The sequence below is a fragment of the Amblyomma americanum genome, chromosome 5 (genome assembly GCF_052857255.1).
Source record: "Amblyomma americanum isolate KBUSLIRL-KWMA chromosome 5, ASM5285725v1, whole genome shotgun sequence".
In the NCBI taxonomy this organism is placed as follows: Eukaryota; Metazoa; Arthropoda; class Arachnida; order Ixodida; family Ixodidae; genus Amblyomma; species Amblyomma americanum.
In genome coordinates, this window is record NC_135501.1 from 183,938,283 (window position 1) to 183,960,431 (window position 22,149).

Below are 22,149 nucleotides of genomic sequence, written 5' to 3' on the forward strand. Positions count from 1 at the left end.
TCCGCCACGCCATTCTGCACTTAATATGTGTCACAAACTTGCCCAAACATTTATGCTTCTTAAAGAGTAGTCCGTAGTTTCTTGCTGCTTAAACAAGACTGTAACCACCGGACGAAATCATAGGCTCAAGAATTTTGAAGCCTCTGGCGTGTTTAACACAGTCAGACATTAAAAAGCTGATTTCGTTTTCTGTGGTTACTGGTCAGCGGAGTAACACAAGACATCGCAGACCATGGCCCATTTTTACCAACTGCTGTTTATTTCTTTTAGGTTGTATCTTACTATAGTCCTGGACTGATTGCGTTCGAATCTGCGAGAGCTCTTGCATAGAATTACTAGTCTCAACTTGCGCCAGCCATCGGTTGGGAGTCACACCATAAACCAAAGCATGCATGGGCATCTGGCAAAGATAGTGGGCCCCCAAGTTGTCGGGCAAGTGCGGGACTAACTGCATTCGAATTTGTGCGAGATCTAGCACAGAGCTACTAGACGCAACTTGCGCCAGCCATCAGTCTGGGGTCAAACCATGAACCGGCACCCGCAGGGTGTCTATGGCAGTGGGCCACACAACACACAATCGGTGCTTACGGCATGGGTGTTCATAGGGAGTGGCTATGCTATCGCTCTGTCACACGTCAATTTTCTGTAGTGTGGATGTGCACACGTGCTCTCAAATTTGCTCAAAAGCTGGTATGTTGTGTGTGCAGGGAACAACATGCTTGAAGAAAAAAAAAACAAGCAGACAGCAAAGTATATGCAGTTTGTATTTTATGTTAGCCTACAATTGCATAACAAACAAAACGGGCAAAACATCTTACCAATCTATGGATGGTATACAAGTAAAAAAATACCCTAACTTATCAATACACAGCCATCTGGAATACACTGTATACAAGATCACAAGTACAGTACTTTTCAGTGGACATTCACTGGTGGAGCATTTGCAAATACTAATGCTGCGCACGGTAACAGGAGCCTGTACGGTGCAGCTATACTGTCAAGTGTAATAACCATGAACGTTGCTGGAAAATAAGGAAAAGTCCAGAGATGTGCATAGTGAAAAGTGCAGTCTCTTTTGACACAAAACAAGCAAACAAGTTCAACCTTCTATTAAAAAAACAGTGAATTCGTTCAGAACCCTGGTAGTGTTCGGCTCTCAATGGCAGCAGATGTGCTCAACAACACTATGGCAAAGGTATACTTAGCTTGCTCATTTATCATGGGCGTCTATAAATCACAAAATCAAACTAATGAGACACTGTAAAAAACATACTGCCTCGTCAGAGGTATGCAAACCATTTATCATGTAACTGCTTCAATCGTCAGGCCGAGCCGCAGGGCTTGGAGACTCCAAAGAATGAGTTGGTACTGCTAAATGCACAGAACCTTGGAGGAATAGAAGCCTCGCCACAATACCCAATGACTGGCTCAGTTATGTGGCCTGAATACTTTTGACAAAGACTGCACCTGCGCAAGGAGAAATTTAAACTATTTCCGAAAAAAGCAAAAGCAGTGCTTGCCTTCATCATGTCCTTGTACGGTGCTTTAGGTATGGTTTACCAGCCAATTTACATAACTAGGGCTAGTCACTTACTAACATTAATCAAAACATGCCTACGATACATAAAGGCTGCTCCACAATTAAATGTGCGCCACAGAATGCTTCTCTCAGCTAAACCAGTGAATTGTTCGAGCTCAAATTTCTCACAGAAATGGCATTTGGTTGGCAGAATTGTTTTATATCAAATTTTTTGGAGGTACTTGCCTGAATCGATCAGAGGACGTCTGATATTCGCATCGTCTATAGTGGCGACGAAACAAAATAAGTGATTGCATGGGTGGCACCATCTCGATTGGCAGCCATGGAGATTAGGCAAAGGTAGTGCTCCTGTATATGCTACCACAGGGAGCAGAGTTGTGCGAAGGTCCGCCATCATGTTCCAAGCTGTGCGGGAAAGCCACTGCTCATGCATACAGGGGCTGAATTCATGGGCTCGCTTTGTAGAGCGCTTTTGCTTGTTTTTTTTTATTTGCGTGCAAATTGCACTTGATCGTAAGTTTTTAAACGTAACGCCGTAAACTAATCTGTGATTTGCCGAGGGTGTGCATATAGCATGAAAAAAAAATTTGCCAAAGGTTCACAGCAAATCGTAGTCATGACAAAATGATGGAAAAATACTAGTAACGAGCCTGCAAGTTTTTTTCTTTCTGCAACAAGTAATTTCAGATGAACAAGCAGCCCCGTCCTGGATGGGACAGCGTCTGTCCCGTCCTGTCTTCTTGCGTGCTCGTCTTACTTTTTTCACAACTAGCACTGCCGCGTGCTCTGTGCGAGTTATGCACGGAAAATACGAAGACGCATCTTCCTAGAACCACATTAAAATGATTCTGCAGCTTGTTGCGGGCAGGCAGATTTAAAGCAACACCAATGTATTGAACAGGCGTGTGTGACCTAACAAAAAAAATTTCAAACTCAGTTACTTGCATAAAACATTTCACAAATGTAGCCCGTTGTCAAATGCAGTGAAATGACGAATCTTTAAAGGACCTTGAAAGTACTCTTTCTCGCTGACATTATTAGCTTTCCTAATTTTTATTAAAAAGCATCTTTTCATCTGAGTTATTAATTTATATTTGGGTGCACTTATCGCGGCCTATTCTCAAAAGCCACTTAAGTCGCCGGCGCACTTCAGCCGCGACCTTCCAAATGGCACTTCGTAAAAAGCTTTGCCATTTCCAGTGTGGTTGCTGCAGTTTGGCGCACTGCATCCAGTCATAGGTGACGACTGCGTCCCTCCTCACTACCACAGCAGAACAACCAAACCTGACGCCACAGGTGTGCACGGAAAATGTGTGAAATGTAGCCGACAGCGTGGGCTCACATGGGGTGTCGAACTGAAGAGGAGTAGCTCGTGCACTGCACCAGTGGAGTCAGCTTCCCCGCGGAAGGTTGAACATTTGACATCACGAAACTCATGTGATCGCCTCTCGGCGAATGGGTTCGGAGCGGCTAGGGAAAACAGACGCTCAACTCTGCTCTCTGCGGGAGCATATACAGGAACACTAGGCAAAGGAAGGGGTTTGCGGAAGGTTTGCACGCGCTTTTTCACGAAAGTCTTCAAATTTAGTGCAGTGCTGGCCAAAATAAGCGTTTTGTGATCATTGATAAACAACTGAAACGGAGTCTTTAAACCTATAGTAAAACATCCCCCCCCCCTCTCCTTTGCCGAACCTCCACGGCCAACAGAATCTCTATGGCCAACAAACGAGATGGCGTCACCAGTGCAGTTGGTGAGAGAGTGGCTTGTTTCATCGTCGCCGCAGGCAATGCCAGACTTCTGATCAATTCAGGCAAGTACCCCAAACAATTCTGCTGACCAAATGCCATTCCTGTGCAAAATCTGAGCTCGAATAATTCACCGGTTTAGCTCATGCCAATTCATCACTGAAATACTGTTCTTTGAGAAATGCTGCACAAATGAGAAACACCCAAAGTAGTGCTGCTACAATATTTGAGGTGCAAAAATAAGAAAACAATATCCCAGTCAACTATTGCGCAGATATTGTGACAGTAACACACGATGCAGAAGTGAGATCAGCATGCATCATCGTTTTTATGAGTTTACAGCTTTTAGTGTCAAGAGTGAACACCTACAGCCAAGATCATGGCCTCAAAGTTCCACTGTGCTCAACATGGCGTACTAAATGTGTGTGCTCGTGACATCCCTCACTCAAATGGCCATATGACAAGTACTAAAAGTATCCTAAATGTATAACGCGGTGTGCAACAAAAATTAGTCGAGTCTCCAAAGCTACTGAATGGACAGAAGTGCGCAAGTCACACGCACGGACAAAAAATATGCCATTGTTGGTATGCAATAGTTAGGCACTCGGTGTAAAAGAATGAAGCACCCCAAATGATGCTACATGCACCAATTATTCCAGGCACCAATATGGATGGCAGTGCCAGGCAACGCTTTCAAGGTCCAGTGTCATGATAGCACCCAAAAAGTATCTGGACTTTCAACATTTCCAGACGAAAGGCACCAACAGATGTCGCCGCTCCCATGACATGCTAGGACGCACACTGCATTTCTTCTGATGAAGATATCCAAATGTGGAAGTCGCAGGGATGTTTTATAGACATTCCTTTATGGCTGGGAGTTTTTGGATCTTACTGGGACGTCCCACGGATATCCATGGTTCACTGGGATGCAACGAAGGCAAGTTGTCGGCATGAAATGCATATTGCTGTCACAAATTGGCGTACTTGAAGGCAGACAAAAATACAAATGCTGATGTTTGCAAAAATTGCTGTCAGGACGGAATCACACTCACCTTCAGCACTTCCACAAAAGAAAAGTGCACACACTGCAAACACTTTCGAAGTCAATTGAATGGAATCAATTATCGCCATCAAATATGAGCCGGGAAGATGCCATATTTACTGAGGAAAACTGCCTCCTGCTACTTCAAGAGCTGCACTAGTGAAGTGGCATAACACCATCAGTATACCAGAATTGGCAGTTAAAAAGCACAAAGTGTGCAGTACAACTATAAGCAACATTACTTTATGGTAGTTGTGAAAGTATTTGCCAGCTCATATAACAGCTGTTGCTAAAATAGTTACTTTCAGGTGCTGGTGGCTGGTCAAGCTGACCTTGGTAGTTAATTGTGTTTGTGCAATGGCAACATACACACGATCAGCATGTTATTTGAATAACACACACAAATTCATGTGAAAAAAAAAGAGAAGAAAGCCAAACCACTGTGCCTAAACAGTATGAAAAGAATAGAAGCTGCAGAGTACAGTCATCAACAAATGAAATGGGATACTTTGAGCCTGAAACCATAGGTGTATTCATAATGTGGAATGCCTGTTATAAGTGTTTTCACTTATAACAGGCGTTTTCACTTATAAATGTTCCACGGGAATCGACTTTGGGCCTGCTGTCTTTTGAATTGTGAAACAAGCAGTACAAGAGCACAAAATAGCAAAAAAAAATAGCCACCATGAAGTCCTGTGTACAATGCAACTTTCTTTGAGCTCTTGCACAGTTGCATTCTGTGACAGTGCTACCTTCATTTACCGCATACTTGTCATGACCACCTACTCTGATTACCGCATTTCATTTGTTGACAACTGTACTTCATTACTGACATTGAAATTTCATTGTGAAATGCACGAAGGTCAGAGGTTCTAGCTTATGGTGCTAAAGCCATGCACACTATGTTCATCATCAAGGGCCTCGCAGCGGCTCCTAATTTGCAACATTGAGTACACCCTAATTAAACGTTGCTCAAAAACCTCTGCAAGTACTTAAATAACATAAGATTTACTGCAGGGACCTAAAATCAAACAGTACTACATTTTCTTCGCCTCCTAAAAACATGCCTTGTTTTAGAAAAAATCAATCAACTAAAACAAAAAAAATTCTTGCATCACTTTACAACACAGCACTTGTTTAGTGCTGCGTTGGCAGCTATGACAGACAAATGAAGACCACCAGCTACTGACATGGTGTGGCATGGGCATGACATGTGACAGGACACTCATTCAATGCACATCCTCATACCTTAAAATCAGAACTATGTGCAAAAAAAGAATAGTAAAAACAAGAGAGATTACACCGTCTGCCAAACCACACACTCTGCATGGTTGCATATAAATAAATATCTAAAAAAGTACTAGAAAAATGATGAGCCGTAGATCATTAATAAAGGCACAGGTAATTTTTAGTAAAAGAGCTCCTACAGTGCCACTAAAACCCCAAGATGTAAACATATAAAAAACCGTTGCCCTCACTAAAAGGTTTGTATTACAAGAACAGCTATGCGAACCTTAAAGTAGTCTTATAACTGCCCCGGTAACAGCTTCGGTAACAACCACTTTTGTTAACTGCTTTGGTAATTAGTTTGGTAACTGCTCCAATAGTGTCTACTCTAGTGATGCACAAGGCAGCGTATGTGCATTTTTAAAAGAACCGTTACCACCCATGACGCGCCATCCTTTGCCTGCAAGGAGAGTGCTAGGTGCACATGCAATGAGTGAATTGTAACTGTGCGACCCCTATTGCACGAAAAGGTTAAAGGTTACGAGAGGGAGGAAAAAAAGGGACGGCCCAGCCGCTGTGCTTTGTACTATTCACAAGCAATAGTGAGTATATATACCTGAGCTCTTGTGCACTGTGTTACATAAAGGAGAGAAATATATGCTATGTACTCCATCCAACAGTACAAAAATGAGTCACTACGAAAACCCACAAACAAAGCAGTATCTATTCCGTCAGGTTGGCAAGCTAAAGGGCGGTGCAAAGTTTATACTTTTATAAGTTTGGTCCCCAATGCACACCCACTCGTGCTCAAGCGTTGCTATGAATGCGGTGGCATACATTAAAACTAAGTGCCTGGCAAGGCAAAAAAAAACAAAGGTCAACAGAACCAGACAATGCCATCATAGAATGAGCACGAATATTCTGCAATGCTTGCTTTGCATTGCGACAGGGTTTGCGTTCTGACAAGGTTCTGAAAGGGTTCTGACAAAGTGTCTTTAAAAGGCTTGTCGGAATTTGCAGACCCACAGGTGCATGTGAATAAGGCGTTTCTCCAAAGGGCATATATCTGCACACACTTCCTTCTTGCGTTTCCTTCTTCCGCTAAAGACGACAAAGCTTTGAACAAATTTACTGGCCATCTTTGGACAGTAACGCGTTCTAAAGCAAGACAACCGACGTTTGGTGCCAATGCGCAGGGTCCCCATACAGATTTGCGTTCACTTCGCATAGTGGCTAAAACCACAAATACTAAGAGTACTTATTCGCTTCAAAAATTTTTGTTTAAGAAAACGATTGAACAACGATTTATGCAAAACCCCTAACAACACAACACAAAAAGAAAGGCAAAATTTGCTTAACCTAGTACTCAAAGACACCACATCAATATGTTATCATAAAGAGCAGTGCTATCGCAGTGACAAACCTTATTCCATATTCTACAAGAGTACGCATAATCTGTCGAATCAGGCTAGAGAATAACGAGAAAGAGAACACGTTTCACTTGGAATGTTGACCTTTCCCTCACATGTCCCAGCACACTGCTGGCCAGCTGTAAACTAACAAATGCGGTAGTCGACAAAGTTGGCAGGCCGACGGTTCATCGTTGTCAGAAGCCGCTGTTGTTGAGCCCATTGAGTCGCTTCTGAAAGCCGTTCACCAACTCCTCTAACCTGCAAGTACCAAAGAGATGCACGATTTACGAAAATAAAATAGTGTTACAAGTAAAGCATATGAAGGAGTCTTCTCAAGTATTGCACTCCCAAAAGTAGTTTAACTGGGTACTACATAAAGACTCCAAGGTGCTATTTATTAAGACGAAAGCCTTATATGGCCCATTAGCAATGCCTATTAGCATGTCCTTATCATAAGAAGCAGCTTTATGATAAGCTTTATGGTTTTTTCCGAACAGACTGGTTTCTAAAGCCACCCGATTGATGCCCATGGGAAGTAGATATGTATTACCAAAGCCGCTGAAATGATGGCCAGTCATTTTTAACTCTCTTAACAGCTGTCCAGAGATGACATGCAATGACAATTTGATGGACAGATGTTCGATACTTTTTTGATAAATGGCAGCAGTGGTTCCAATTTTTGACGTACATATTTCGTTTAATTTGTTGGTATTTTATTTCTTTTTTCTGTTGCACATGACAGCCATCACAGGAAGCAAATGTCAGTGAAGTCTTTCTGATGAAAAATAACAGGTATTCTTTTTAACAGCGAGGATAATGTTGACTGCAGCAATAAAAGAGACTTTTCAGAGCATTCTTCTGGTTAGGTAAATGATGCCAGTGATGTAGAGCCATCAAAAATCAACCCACAATATGCAATGCATCCACTGGAGATATAGCATCCACCAAACTCGAGGATAACACTTTCAGCATGTAAATAAACATCTTTTGTCTGTAGTCTTCAACAGCATTTATTTCTAGACACCCATTGGAACAAAACACACATCCATTGAGTGCCTGTGCTCTGGGGTGGGAAACCAAATTGGTTCAGAAGACCTAGCAGTAACCCCCCCCCCCCCCAAAAAAAAAAAGAAAATAGAAGGCAATGGATTAAACTAAACTGCATGCAAATGTGAATAGTCCATCTGCCATACTATATTGCCCCCAGTGACAAATATGACCCATAGGCTGATCACCTCTGGCACTTGAGTTCTGCCCCCTGCCGTGAAGCGATCTCCTCATCGAGGCGCTGACCAATCCGTTGAACTTCCTCTTTGAGCTGCTGCAGTATAGAACTCGTCACCACATCCACACCCTCTTCGACACCAATGAAGTCCGTCTGCGCTTCCGCCGATATCTTTACACCTCCGTCACCAGTGCCCCGGTCACCACTGCCGAAAAAAGAAGAGGAATATAAAAGTTGAAGGGCATTCGCTTAATGTCATGAGTTTCAACATCACATGCTACGAGGGTCACACAAGTGTAGGAACGGGGGGTCATAGTCATGTGACCGAGTCAATTGATCACGTGAGCCATGAGGCACTGCTTAGTCCTTTTAATGTACAGTGTCAAAACACAGCTGCCTTTTGCATTCTGCCTTCACTGAGAGAGAGAGTAAACTACAATGAGAGAAAAGGCAGAGAGTTCAGCTTGCCAAAACGTCCATCGAAGTGTAAGCACCGCATCCGGGATTATACTGCATGTCCTTCGTCTCAGCACTCAAACACCACAAGCACTGAACTACCGCGGCAAGTTCAATTCCTGCTCTTTAAACCAAGCCCGCTCTCAACGTTTCCTTGCAGTGTGACTTCTCAGACAGTTGCCAGGCCAAAAAGACACATGTCCATGCCGTACCTGCCATTGGCTTGTGCAGCTAGGCTCTCCTGAAGCTCATGCAACCGGCCAACGGCAGCATTCCTCTCATTGGTTGCCTGCTGTATAGCATCCTGCAGTGAGGACCAAAAAGAGAAAGGAAATCAAAAAAAAAAAATGATGCTATTAAATTTCATGCAACAGAAGATGTGAAACAACGATACAAGATTGCATATAAGCGTTCGCAATGCAGTCACTGAGCACTGACCCACTAGAGAATTCCAGTGCTGCCATTTAAGGCGTGCGATGACTACGGCAGCCATTTTAGGTAGTATCAGGCAATAACAATGAACTTAGTACGCACCTTCAAATTGTAACATTAAATTTATCGACATCCTTACGTTCTTTCTGCTCCGCTTCTTTGCAAAAGCTTCACTAATGGGGAACCCTACACCAAAAAACTGTTCATTGCCAGCAAAATCAGCTGTATTACATTACACTGATAACTGATGGGAAATTTCACTGTAACGCAGTGGTATTCATTGTCGAGGAGATGGAAACATGAAATGCAACTCTACGGGTGCGAATATTCGAAAATTTAAAATAGTGAATCGAACATCTGCCTATTCGATTATTCCAATGTACGAAATAGTGCGTGTTCAAAATTATACGATTGAAAGGAATAAAATATGCTCTGAACTTCTTGAATAACCGGCACGAGGTTTGAATAAGGCTTGCCGTATTTTCTTTAATGACTGTTCCGAAAACAGGGCCCACACCAATGCCACATACTATTCTGCTTTGATCAATATATGCGGGATGAAGGGTGTGGCGCCGCGACGTGGTCCATTCGTGTGACAGCGCTCATAATGCTCTTACATGGCTTATAAGACTGGACAAAGCGACAGGCTCAGACAAGTTGAGCAGACCCTGCGTTGATGCCCAATCTCGTGAGTAAAAGCTCATACAAGGCTGTCAGCCGCCTCATGTCCTGAGGTGTGGCTCTAGTTAATTCTCTTTCATCATCAACGGTAGGCCTCATTACTATCTGTTACATGGCTCGAGTTTAATTCCGGGAGCAATACAGCAAAGGGCGAGAACGTATGCCAAACAGCTTGCACTTAAACAAGGGACTAATGTGTTACATGACCTCAACAAGCAAGAAAACTGGCAATGGGCTGGAACTGATCTAGTACGTAGTTTGTTCCGAACCACACTGCTCATAACAGCCTTGTGTCCCAAGGACAAACCGACACTTGGCTTCGTGCCTTGTTGCCTTATGATGCAAACTATGATGCAAGACAAGAGGAGAATGCAAAAAAAAAAGTCACAAAGAAGGTTGCTCACATTGCTTGAACAGCCCCAGTTCTCACTCTTCCATATCGCTTTCATATGCAGCTCCTGGAGCTCCTTCTCCAAGACCTTCACCTAAATGGCAGTGACATAAAGAACAAAATAACAAAAACAAATGAATCGGGGAGAAAATTCTGACAAGCTCGGTTCAGAGCCAATGATGAACAAAAATGTTTGGTATAGCAGCCTAGAACAACAATCGTCGACTGACCAATCGAGATCTGTACGACCATTTTCCAGACACTGCTAGTGCCATAAAATGAAACCAAGCCGACTACCCTGAAGGAAGAGTGGTTGCACCAACCTTCTCGAGAGCGACGTCCCGCTCGGCCTGGATGGCTCGCAGCCGGTGACGCGCCCTCTTGCCCCGGTGGTCACGTAAGCGATGCACGGAGGCCAGTAGTGTCTCCTGGTGCCGCGTCACTCGTGCAGGCGCCCAGCTGCCCTCCAAACCCTGCAGGATCTTGTCCAGGCCCTGCAGAAAGATAGGACGATTTCTCACGTGCCTCATGACGTAAATGCAGTGAAGTCTGACTGGTACACCTGTCATATATCAATGACTAGGGCCCCTAACTTTCTGCGGCAGAAAATTTAATATTCCGCCAACTGCGAACAAAGAATCCGCGAAATTGCACGGTAGATCGAACAATGCTTCAGAATGCACTTCAGAGCCAAGGTAAGAATGTAGCGTGATTTTTTTTTTTTTTTTTCAGAGGTGTCTAAACCACCAGGCTAGTTTAACGACCTTAAGGCAAAAGGCAAATTGCACGGTGTACTATTGCCGAGGAGAAGGTGGCTACGGATATGAAAAAAAGGCGGTGTGTGCCTTTGAGAAAGTGAAGGCAATGAAAGAGTTGAGTAGGGAAAGCAAAGAAGAATGGGCGCAAGGTTTGGCAGCTCGAAGCAGTGAGTAGCAGCAGCACCAGCGATGCCGACGGCTGCCGCTGTACTAAGCGGGAGGCTGCATGCAATAAATGCATCGAAGGTTTGGCTCTGCTCTTAAATAGCATCGACATTCGCTGCTTCCATGTTTTAGCATGTCACCTGTATATTGTATGGGAACCCTAGGCTGTAGTTGGCCTCAACAGTTTGAGATTGCATTATAATCGTAATATTTCTTCTCAAGTTCTTCAGAGACCTCAAACACCCCCTTTTCATTATATTCGAGCAAATAAGGTAAATTGGTCATTTTTGCTTTGTACTGTCATTCCTACTGATGTCTCTAACAACAATAGCATCCGAAAGAAGGATGCATCTGTCAGCACACACTTGTGTGAAAGATGCTTAATTCCGCGATTTTTCGTGGAAACACAGGAAACTAGACTTTATCAATGGCTGGTAGCTTCCCATTTACAAGCAGGCAGTGAACAATTCCGCCACTCTGCATTTATGGGTAATCTGCAGTGCAATATCAGAATTGGACGCACACTGATTGCATTACTTGCTACAAAAAAAATTTGGCAGTGCAGAAAGGGTTGGTTAAGCAAATGTTTTTTTCACCATGCCCCTGAAAAGCCATTCACCTTTATTGTTTTGTTCCCGGCATCAAACCAAGAAATTGAAGTGACTGTATATAGCATCTGCGAATAGTGTTGTCAAATTAAACTTGAATCAAACAGCACACAAATAGTGGCAGAATGTCAAACCCAAATCAAATTCAAATAAATTCTAAGAAAGGCGCTCGGAACGCTCAGAAATAAACTAACTAAAAGAACCAGCTTATACGACAAAAAGGCGCCCACTTAAGCAACCCCGGCATTTCTGGGCTCGATGTGTGACAGTGACAGTTTACTATAGTTCAAAGCCATGCATGGTTTGACCCAATAGCACAGCTGGTTTTACCGGCAGAAGGTTGGGATTAAGATTTCAGAACTGTGACAGCACTCTAATGAATGACAATAACTTAGTGGGTGTGGAAAAAAAAAAAGAGAAGAAGGGAGAAACAAGCTCCCCAAACAGTGACTCACACTTAGGACAAGGTTGTCACAGTCTTCGTCACTCGAACCATCTGATGCGTCACTCCTGTGGGGAAACAAAAAAATGTGAATGAGGAAAGAAGAGACTGGAACTCTCTGAATTGTTCCTATTGCGGGAACAAGCTGAAATGAACACATTCTGAGAGGTTTTTCATTATTCACTTCTCTGAAACCTATATCAATTCAAACATTACCATAAGACAGCACAAATTAAGAGATGTCGCATATTTCCTTACTAGTAATTACCTAGATGAGCAAAGATATAAATTTTGAAACAAACAAGAAAAGGAGCGTGCAATAGTGAAAACATGAGAAAAAAATGACTGAGTACAAAACTAGGGACAGTGCAGCTTCACATTCGTACAGGCAAGTATAAAATTAACTATTACATATGAACGCAGAGCCAGTTATCATCAACCTTGCTCCCATCAGTGATAGCTTTAAAAGAAAGAGAATCACACAAACTACAAACTAGGCCCTGCAGGGCTATTTTTATGAATTAACTCGTGCTTGGTTCAAATAAATCTTAAAAATTTGGTAGGCTCTATGTTTAGAGCCTATTTCAGGGTCATTCAATTTGAACGGCACTTCCAGTTAATTCCTACTTTTCACTCCATCCATTAAAGGTTTCGGTGGGAAGGATAAGGCTTGTACGGGTCCTTGCAATAAGGAAAACATGTCTGACAATGTTACAAATAAATAAAACGAGCAGAAGATTCAAGGTGATATACCACAACAACCTTGCAAAAGCACGACAAGACATAAATGTCTCATAAGATGTCGCATTACCATTTAGGTCATTAGCATGAACAGCAAGGTTTACAACAGTTTCCAGAAACCCTGGCAGCTGTACTTACTCCAGAATTTGGTACAAGTTGGTCTGTTTACTTTCTACGACTTCCTTGTCTGATATGCATTCATGAGGAAAATATACAACAGTCTTATCTGTTCTAGACCTTTACATATAATGTCCCAAAAGGCAGCACACAGTATCTGAATATGTGCACCAAATGAAAACGTTTCAAAGGTTTCCTACCAATATCTGGGGTACCTAATTACCGTATAAACACTTGTAAGGGCCGCACCCCCTTTTCACCAAGGAAATATTACCGAAAAATAAATATCCGTGTAAGGGCCACACCCAAATTTTTCACGACTCAACTCGCGCAGGAATAGCCTTCGAAATGCATGCGCCATGGCCTCCGCGATCAGCTCTGGCTGCGAGCAACAGCGCACTTGATCGCAGAGGCAACGCATGCGCACAGGAGCTTTCAGGTGCCGCCCACGGATGGCGCCCAAGGCGGCGGCTTATCATCATCATCAACTTTTTTCTCCGTTGCAAGCTCCCGCTATCCATATCGGCATCAGTATCACCAGCTCCACCCATTTGCGGCTGTCAAAGGCATGGGAGTTGTGGTAGCGTGGTAGTTCGCCGTCGTTGTGGCTTTCGTGTGCTGTCGCCGAGCGTTGCAGTTTTAGCATGATAACGCAAGCACCTTGATAGCTACATGGCTGAGAGTTCGCTGTCGAACATGGCAAGCGTGCGGCACGCAGGAAATTCGACGTGGCCGAGAAGTGCATCCGACGATGGTGCAACCAAAAGGATGCACTGAGGAACACAAGCTGTAAAAAACGCGCTTTTCGAGGCAAGCCGTGCAAGTTTCCTGAACTGGAAGAAAAGCTGCTCTGCTAAGTGATGGAAGCGCAGAACGGCTACACGTTGACAGCGGAACGGCTACACATTGACAGCGGAAATGCTGCGCCACTTGTTGTGCGATAAGTGCGCACTAGAGCACAGCACCAGTTTAGAGTCGGAATACTCTGCAAGTGACGATTGAACATAGAATAAATGCCGCTCATTCCCTGATTGTTGAGTTCTTACTTCAAAAAAAATTTTTTCCGCACATCACATGTATGGGCTGCACCCCGAAAATTGGCCCTCAAATCTGGCAAAAAAAGTGCGGCCCTTACACGCGTTTATACGGTATGTAACCAGGCTAGTGCATAAAAAACCCACAAGGGACCGACTTGTGTGCTTCTTTGTAGCTCGGCTGAGCTAAATCTACACCAATGCACTGGAATTCACAACTGTGGCTTCAACTATCAGTATAAATATCAGATTATGCAGGCTTTTGATAATTTAAATAAAGTCTTTGAGGTCAATAAAAGTTGAAGTGAACAGAAGTTAACTATGCCATTCATCACTCGGTGATAGTGCACACACTTATATCAATTTCTGTTCTTATCCCCGCAGTCTTTTCAACCTTTTACCCATTTTGCACGTTGCATTCTTGACCCTTAATCTGATGGAAGGTTCACAAAATGTCTAGACAAAGCATTGCCCCATGAGGGAACTACATATCACAATTGCAGGACTGCCATAGTGCTTCATATATGCCAGAGAAAAGAACTTCAACTTGGCAAGAATGTTAAAAGGGTGAGCAAGAAGCACATGCACAACCACACCTGGCTTCTGCCAGCTTCTGCAGCTCCTTCTGGTACACGTCCAGGCTCTGGTTGGCACTGGCGAGCCGCTCGCTGATTGAGTCGTCTCGCTCTCGCTGTGCATAGTACACGTCCGCCAGCAGTTCTGCAACAAGCGACACACTGAGCTGCGAACCCTCCGGTCCTGCGACTACAAAACAGCCGCACAGAGAATTTGAATGCAACAGCGTTTAGCAGCTGCACATGAATGGCCATGATTCGATCTTAATGGTGCAAGGGCAGCTAGGCTTCAATAGACTAATGTGTTTTTGGTCTGCACGGTTAAAAGACCCATCTTTTTTAGCATTTCACATCGGAGCAGCTTGGCACCAGTGCAATCTGCATCTGACTGTGATCCGATGACAAATGGTTCAGCTCTCCCAAGATTTGAGCAAGACTGCCATCTCTGCTACAGCAAACCAACTTCTAATGTGCTGAATCTATTAGAAAGGCACTAAGAATAAATACTTAGAGGCGACAAGAAGAGATTATTTCTTTTCACAAACCAGCAAAGCTGACGCCATTGACCGAGCCGACTGGAGAGGGCTTGTCCGGAGATTTTATTCTTCTCAGCAGTTCCAACTGTGACTGCAGGTGCTGTACCTGGTTCCAGAGCTGCACAGCAATATGTGCCACTGTATTTTTCTTCTTATAAGCACTTTCCCCACCCCATTTCTTTTTCAAACCAAACAAAGTATGTTGAATTCACTTCCACCCAGTAAACAATTAATTATTGAACTTTTTCTTCCCATGCAGTTTCCGTTTCAATTTTGACAGGCATACTGAATCTATCACACCATAGCTGAAGTAATGCTCACGCAAGGCACACAAAATAAATGCAATATAATTACTGCTGTTTATTCCTACAACATCAGTTTGGATCCCGAGACAAGTTGGTGCAAGAGTTGGAGCAAATTAATAATTTAGCCGTTTTTGCTGGGAAGCTGGCTCAAAATGCCAGGCTCGTTTCTAGACACCAATGCAACACCCTTCTTAAATGCACAACATTGTGACATACATTGTGACATACCAGTATGTTTGTGCAACCAGCACAGAACCAGGGTCAGTGTAGAAGTAGTACCTAGTCACATAACGAAACAGCATGCTGCTGTTTTTTTGGCAAAATAAAACGAAATACTGACATGTTTAGATGTGCAAAAATAAATCAGCTGCTTCTTCGTAAAAGCTGTGTTGAAGCAGAACCTCGCTCAGAAAACAGTTGGTTGTGGGGAGAAATAATTGCATTGCCTTGTATTGCTTGCTGACGGGGAATCGGAAATACTTTGCTATGGCATAAATTTCGTCGCGGCAGCGTTCGTTGTGGTGGGATTTGACTGCATGTCCTACAGCTATGAATGATACTATATGCACCTCCTTCATCTCTTTTGATCAATCAAAAACAAAATTCTAAACTTCAATACTTTTGTGTTACTAAATACATAGATACAAAGTAATAGCACATTTTGCAATGGAGGTAGAGGGAGGAGCTAAGAAAGCACTCTAAGATGTAGATTTCGAAGTTCCTGTTTAAAATAGAACACGCCACCAACTAGCCAAGAATTTGACGCATACGCATCTGTTGACCCAGACAGCATGTCAGCCACAGAAACGGCTGAGGACACTGACCCCCGTTTCCTTCCTTGACCACGATATGAACTAACTGGCCAGACGCCTCTACCATGAAAGCATCATTCTGCTGCCAACTTGCCTTGCCATTGATTTCCTGCAGTGCCTTCAGCTCCTCGGGTACCACAGCTCGTGTTCGTGAAGAAGCCGGAGGGTCCGATTTACCACCCGCGTGGCCCGACCTGCATGACAGGTTATAACTCTCCTGTCACCATCTCTAGCTACGAGTTGTTAAGCTAAGTGAGAAACCACAATCAAATAGACATGTTTGTCAGACAAATCTGACCTTTGTGCAATGCAAAAAAAAATAGTAAGGTGCAAAGCCAGCCACAAAAACCCAACCAATATCACGATAGCCAGGTCAGCATATGCAAATTACGGTTTCGCTAACATTTAGCAGCACTAAGCCTGGAACGTATCCAGACAATGAATAATGTACCCGCTGCTTATACTGCACAAGTCTCACAAGTTCTCCAATGAGAAACACATTGACACTGCTGACGTTACTCAGAAAAAGTGTGAATTTCTGCTTCCATATGCCAACACAGCCAAGAAATGCAGTATTTTACAGACAACAAAAATGTCTACACCAACACTCGTGAAGACATTACGGACCCTATGTAATCCAAACTCCAAGGGGACTAAAATTCGGTTAAATAGAGCACAACTTGAATTAAGGAGACCTTTTTAACATGTTTGGTATTGATCAAACCAACGTCTCAGTTAAAATAAGCTGAAGTTTGATCAAATCAACAATAGCAAAGGCAAAATGGAACAGTGGGCGAGCTTCAAGTCATCACAGCATTTGCTTAAGAATGTCAAAGGCTGATGAGCAAAAATAAGCACCGCAGAAGGTATGACAGGTGAATAGAGTAAGAATGTTGTTCCTCCAACCACCAGATGGCACTAGCATGAAAAAGGCTCCTCGATCATCATCATCATCATCAGAATCGCCATATGTGACACTATAGCACTGCGCCAATGGACAGAGTTGCCTCGTCTTTCCTTGATATTTCAGCTCTACCTGACCTTACACAAAGCAAAAACGTACCTTGGCCTGTACATCCAGATGCCGGGGTTATCCGCCTGCTCTTCGTCAACCTCGTCTAGATGGATGATGGGGTCACTGTGAGTTCGACGTGGGCTACCAGGGGGCGCTGCAAGCCAGCTCGCAGCGCCACCATTATTGTCGTTGCTACCAACGATGCCCGTCACCGACCTTTCACCATCACCGCAACCCCGGCGAAAGGGCGCAGTGCTCAGTGAGCCAGCGGGTGCAGTGGCTGTGGGTGCTGCCAGGACGGGGCGGGACACCACATCAGGAATGTCCCGTTCCGAGCTGCCAACGGGACTTGGCGGGAAATTGGTGTAGTGTGGAGGGTACGCGCTCGTCACAAGATGCGATGGCCTTGCATGCTGAATGCTCCGCGTTGGGGCACCTGTCGAGTGGCTTGGCTGTGGGTAATTAAGAAAGATGTCACTGGCAGGCGATGACAGTAACAACGTTTATGCCAAGTCACCGTGAACACAAGCAGACTACTACGGATTAACCCCTGCAGCCTACAACATAACGACGAAGTCAACAAAGTTTTTGCAGCCGCACAACACTCACCGTTGCCGAGCGGCACGACTTCCGTTCTTGGGCAACGCTCAGCGGCAGGGAGCGGAAGTCGTTCCTGCTGTCCGGAGTTGGTGTCCCTCCACCGCAGCCGTTGCGACCCCCGTAGCTCAACGAGAAGCAGGGCGGTGACCCGCCAAAGTTAGGTGGCGGGTCTAGGATCCACTGGCCATGGTCGGCCCACGGGTCACCATCGCTGCGACGCCCCTGGCGGCCCGAAACCGTGCCTGGCGACGGGCGACCCAGGCTGCTGTAAGACTCCGTGTCTGGCAAAGCCATCGAGAGAAAAAGCTTTTAAGACCCCTATCAGCCGTTACTGATGACAAGATAGAATGCAGACAGAAGAGAGTGCAGTCTATGATGCTCATAATGGAGCCTGTTTAACATAACCTTCGCTTTTCCTGCCATTGCAATAATATCCACCGCCCCCATCCCAACTCCATCACTTTTTCCGTTCCATTTCTTACAGCCATTACCTCCCTGTTTATAGACGCAACAACGAAATTTTTGATGGAACATCGAAGTACTAACAAGAGAACTCATGAGCCACAGCAAAGCTGGAACGAAATAAAAGATGGATTAAGATATTCGCACTTTCATCAATAACTCCCACAGAACACAACCTGTGCTTACCTGTAACAGCATATAGAAAAACCCAGGATTCTGAGAAAAATTTTAATTTCTCTGTGACTTTTGTTGTAGTATGAAATTAGCTTTGCATACTACCGAACAGATAAGAGCAGATAAGAGCGTTCAAATAGCTTCCCATCAATGCCCGTGCATTTTCTGCCCACTATATCTAGCAGTGCTGCATTTAACATGTTTCTTACATGTTATCTCTTTAAAGTCATACCTCCGTGACCCGATCATTCACTAGCAACAACTGCATCCTAAAAGAGTACTGCCGTGATCATTCAAAACACACTCCCCTAAGCTTTGGCATAGACGCACAGCTAGGCTGTAAAAATTTTTGCAACGGAAAGATGAACCATCACAATATTTAAACTTCTTTACTGTTTGGCACAAGAACTGTAACAAGCTTGTAATATTTATTTATTTATTTATTATACCCTCAGGGCCACTACAGCATTATAGAGGGGAGTGGTTAGAAAAAAAAAGTGAGATCAATTTAACAAACTGGAGTTAATGAAACAGACAAGGTACAAACATGACTCCTACATATACATTGTTAGTGAAGGCGTTCAGGAGAAAATAAAGATAACACAATATAAAATGTATCCTAGTTATACAACATTAGCCAGAACGTTCTTGAATAATTGATGACCAGTGATGGTGGCCGTCGAAGAAGGAAGGTGATTCCACTCATTCGATGTGTGTGGTACGAATGACTGAAAAAAAGTTTGTTCTGCAGAAAGGGATGCCAACCTTATGAATGAGGTTTAGTCTTGGCGATACATACTCAGGTGGTGAGAAAAGTTTGGTACGAAACTGCGGGTGATAGAATAATTTGTGAAAAACGCACAGACGAAAAATTTTGCGACGTGATGACAAGGATGATAAGTTAAGGCCAGATTTCACGGCACTGACACTTGCTGTTCTGGTATAGTTAGAAAGAATTAAGCCAGTAGAATTATTCTGAACCATTTCCAATGCCTGTGTTAGGTTTGTTTGACCTGGATCCCAAATTGACGCGGCGTACTTGAGCTTGGGCCGTATTGGAGTTTTATAAAGGAGTAATTTTAAAGAGGAAGGTGCTTTGGAAAATTTGCACCGTAAGTATCCAAGCATTCGGTGAGCACTGGATGTTATATGCTCGATGTGAACGTTTCAAGTTAGATCAGAGGTGATGTGAAGGCTGAGATACTTGTAAGTAGTTATCGGATATAACGGTGCATTATTAAGAGAATACACAGGAATTTCGTTACCAACTAGTCCAAACCATGGGTTTGGACTAGTTGGTTGTTCATACCTAATGTCAAGAAAGACAGCATGAAGAACAAAGCCCACTAAACCAAGCATTTTTTTTTTGTATCACTGACCTTTTAATGATGTGACTGAGTGACGCCGCCGAGGAGGCTTGGCCGGGGGATTTCGTTTAGCACCAGTGCTCTCGTTTGAGGATGTACTGTAAACAAGCATTGTTGCGAGCAAAATATTCACAAGTGCAACCTTTTACAATATACTTGAATGAGGCTAATGAGGTTGGACTAAATGTGTACACAAGATTATGGGCTCATTATAAATGTGTGGCTTAAAATTATTGTCGATTAAATTTAGAAGGCTCATCTTTCGATGTCGGCCTCTGGTTACTGTAATGTAAACGAACCACAGGAACCGTACGTGCACAAGGCTAAGCAAGAAGTGTACAAAAATAAAAAAAGTAAATTCAGTCGCACAAAATTAGAACAGTGAGCCAGGCATTAATACAGCAATAACAATGCCAGTGAAAACATATGTGACACAGATTTGCTTTCCAGTTTAAAACGTACACGTTTAACTCACAGCCGAAACCATCTGAGCATGACTTGTGAAAGAAACCATACCACAAATGTACTACGGCAAAGCACATGCGGTAAAGGATGGGCCGCTTCTACTGCTTCTACCTTTACCCACTATACCAAGGGCGTCGATAAAGTCAGGCCAGGAAAATGAACAGCGTATATACGCTTAATACGCGCACGAACCCAAACAAATCAGGCTAGGAAAAAAAATATTTTAAAATAAGCGCAAGCACCGCGTATGACTGCTGGCAGTCATCGTAATAATTTCGCATGCTAACACCCACCATCGTAATTTACAATTTCACGTCGTCATCGCAAAGAAACACCTCAGGGCCTCGAAAGGAATCGTGCCCGAAACTGACGTTTTTTTTAGCTACACGGCATACACAGATCGAAAGCAAACAAACGCGGCGCGGTGCATCGCAAGTAATCCCCGCGCTTTCACCCAAGGGCAAAGCAATCATCGCCTCACCTCAGACTCGAGTCATCGGGCGGCGTTTCGTGGTGAGAAGCTCCTTCGGAGACGCGCACCGACGCTCGATCCATTCACACCGATGCCGGAGAACACATCGGATCATGCACGGACAACATACCACGGCACACCCCGACCGCGATCTGAAAACGGGAAAGACACACAGACGACGCGAATCTTGCGGCAGCCAGCGCCGGTCCCGAGATAAACAGAACCAACACCACCGCTCGCGGCACGGTTTACGGAAAACAAGCTTCGAAATTTACTTTTTCTTATTCCCCCAATAGGTCCGTTGAACATCGAAGTCCTTCACTAGCGAGCTGAACCGTTAGTTGTGAGCGCTGGAACACATATCCAAAAGTCCCAGCCTCCTGTGGGTCGTAATTGGGCGCCCAGAGGCGATTAATCACCACAGCCGACGGACCCCAGCTTCACGACTAGCTGCATGACGGTCACGAGTGGGTTGATCGCCCCACGTATTTCAATGCAAGCCGCGTTCTCGGAACGGTAGCCGGTCCAAGAGAGCGAGAAACAAGAACAGAAAGCGGGACGTGGGACGGTGCCAACACCAGAAGTGTGACATGCATACGAACAAGTGGTTCGAGCGGTTCAACGTACGGCGTGCTTGCGGTGTCAAAAGTGGACGGCAGCACGCACAACTTACGCGCCTTGCTTCCGACAAAAACTGCGTGGAAGACCGCGGCTCGGTGCCTTCGGGGATTTGCGTCGAAAAAACGAGGCGCAGCTTCTGACAGCGCAGGAAAGGAAGTTCCAGCTGAGAAACGCTCCCGATCGCAGCAGAAACCACGTATTTGATAGCGAGGTGTTTGTGTTTGCCGAACTAGGTAGGTGGCATGACGAACGCGAACGGCGAACCAGCGAACGGCCAAACAGCGCTCGAAGGACGTGAGAGGCCGATGCGTTTTGTTTCGTTTGTCGTTGCTACCGGACTTCCGGAAGCTGTCAGTCGTATGGCTTTCAGTGCACGTTTTGTTTCGAACAATCGGTACTGTACTGTAGTAGTGGTGGCGGGCTACTAAGGGACGATCCATAACAATGAAACATTTTTGACAGAATGCTCTGTGAGCGAGTTGCATCGGCATCGGCAAGAGGCGCACCGGTGCATTTGGCGCAAATTACGAAAGTTGAGAAATACCGAAAATATGCACAAATAAAAATTTTCGGCTGTTACAAGAGTTCAAATAAGCAACGTGTGTACTTCCGCACACTCCTACACCTTTACAAATGTTGTCGCTATCCAATCGACCTCCCTGATTTCCTGTCGATATCGCCATCCGAAGTACCAACTTATCGGTTGTTGTTGAGCTCGTTCGCTGCAA

General features: G+C 44.3%; 1 protein-coding gene across 4 annotated transcripts; it reads right to left on the reverse strand.

Annotated features, from left to right (window-relative positions):
• Positions 1 to 751: 751 nt before the first annotated feature.
• LOC144133151 (uncharacterized) lies at positions 752 to 21,652 on the reverse strand. 4 transcript variants are annotated; one of them, XM_077666016.1, is made up of 14 exons: positions 21,428 to 21,652; positions 20,810 to 20,952; positions 19,876 to 19,961; positions 17,870 to 18,141; positions 17,309 to 17,712; positions 16,340 to 16,439; positions 15,138 to 15,246; positions 14,614 to 14,737; positions 12,139 to 12,193; positions 10,476 to 10,646; positions 10,166 to 10,246; positions 8,861 to 8,952; positions 8,203 to 8,397; positions 752 to 7,225 (listed from the first exon to the last, which is right to left on the reverse strand). In XM_077666016.1, exons 2-14 carry the CDS (start codon positions 20,881 to 20,883, stop codon positions 7,162 to 7,164), a joined length of 1,827 nt encoding a protein of 608 aa, XP_077522142.1. In that variant the 5' UTR covers positions 20,884 to 20,952; positions 21,428 to 21,652; the 3' UTR covers positions 752 to 7,161. The 4 variants fall into 4 exon arrangements, with proteins under 4 accessions (XP_077522142.1, XP_077522144.1, XP_077522145.1 ...); XM_077666018.1 differs by having other exon boundaries at positions 4,140 to 7,225; positions 21,474 to 21,615; XM_077666019.1 differs by having other exon boundaries at positions 4,140 to 7,225; positions 21,467 to 21,589.
• Between the last annotated feature and the right edge of the window lie 497 nt (positions 21,653 to 22,149).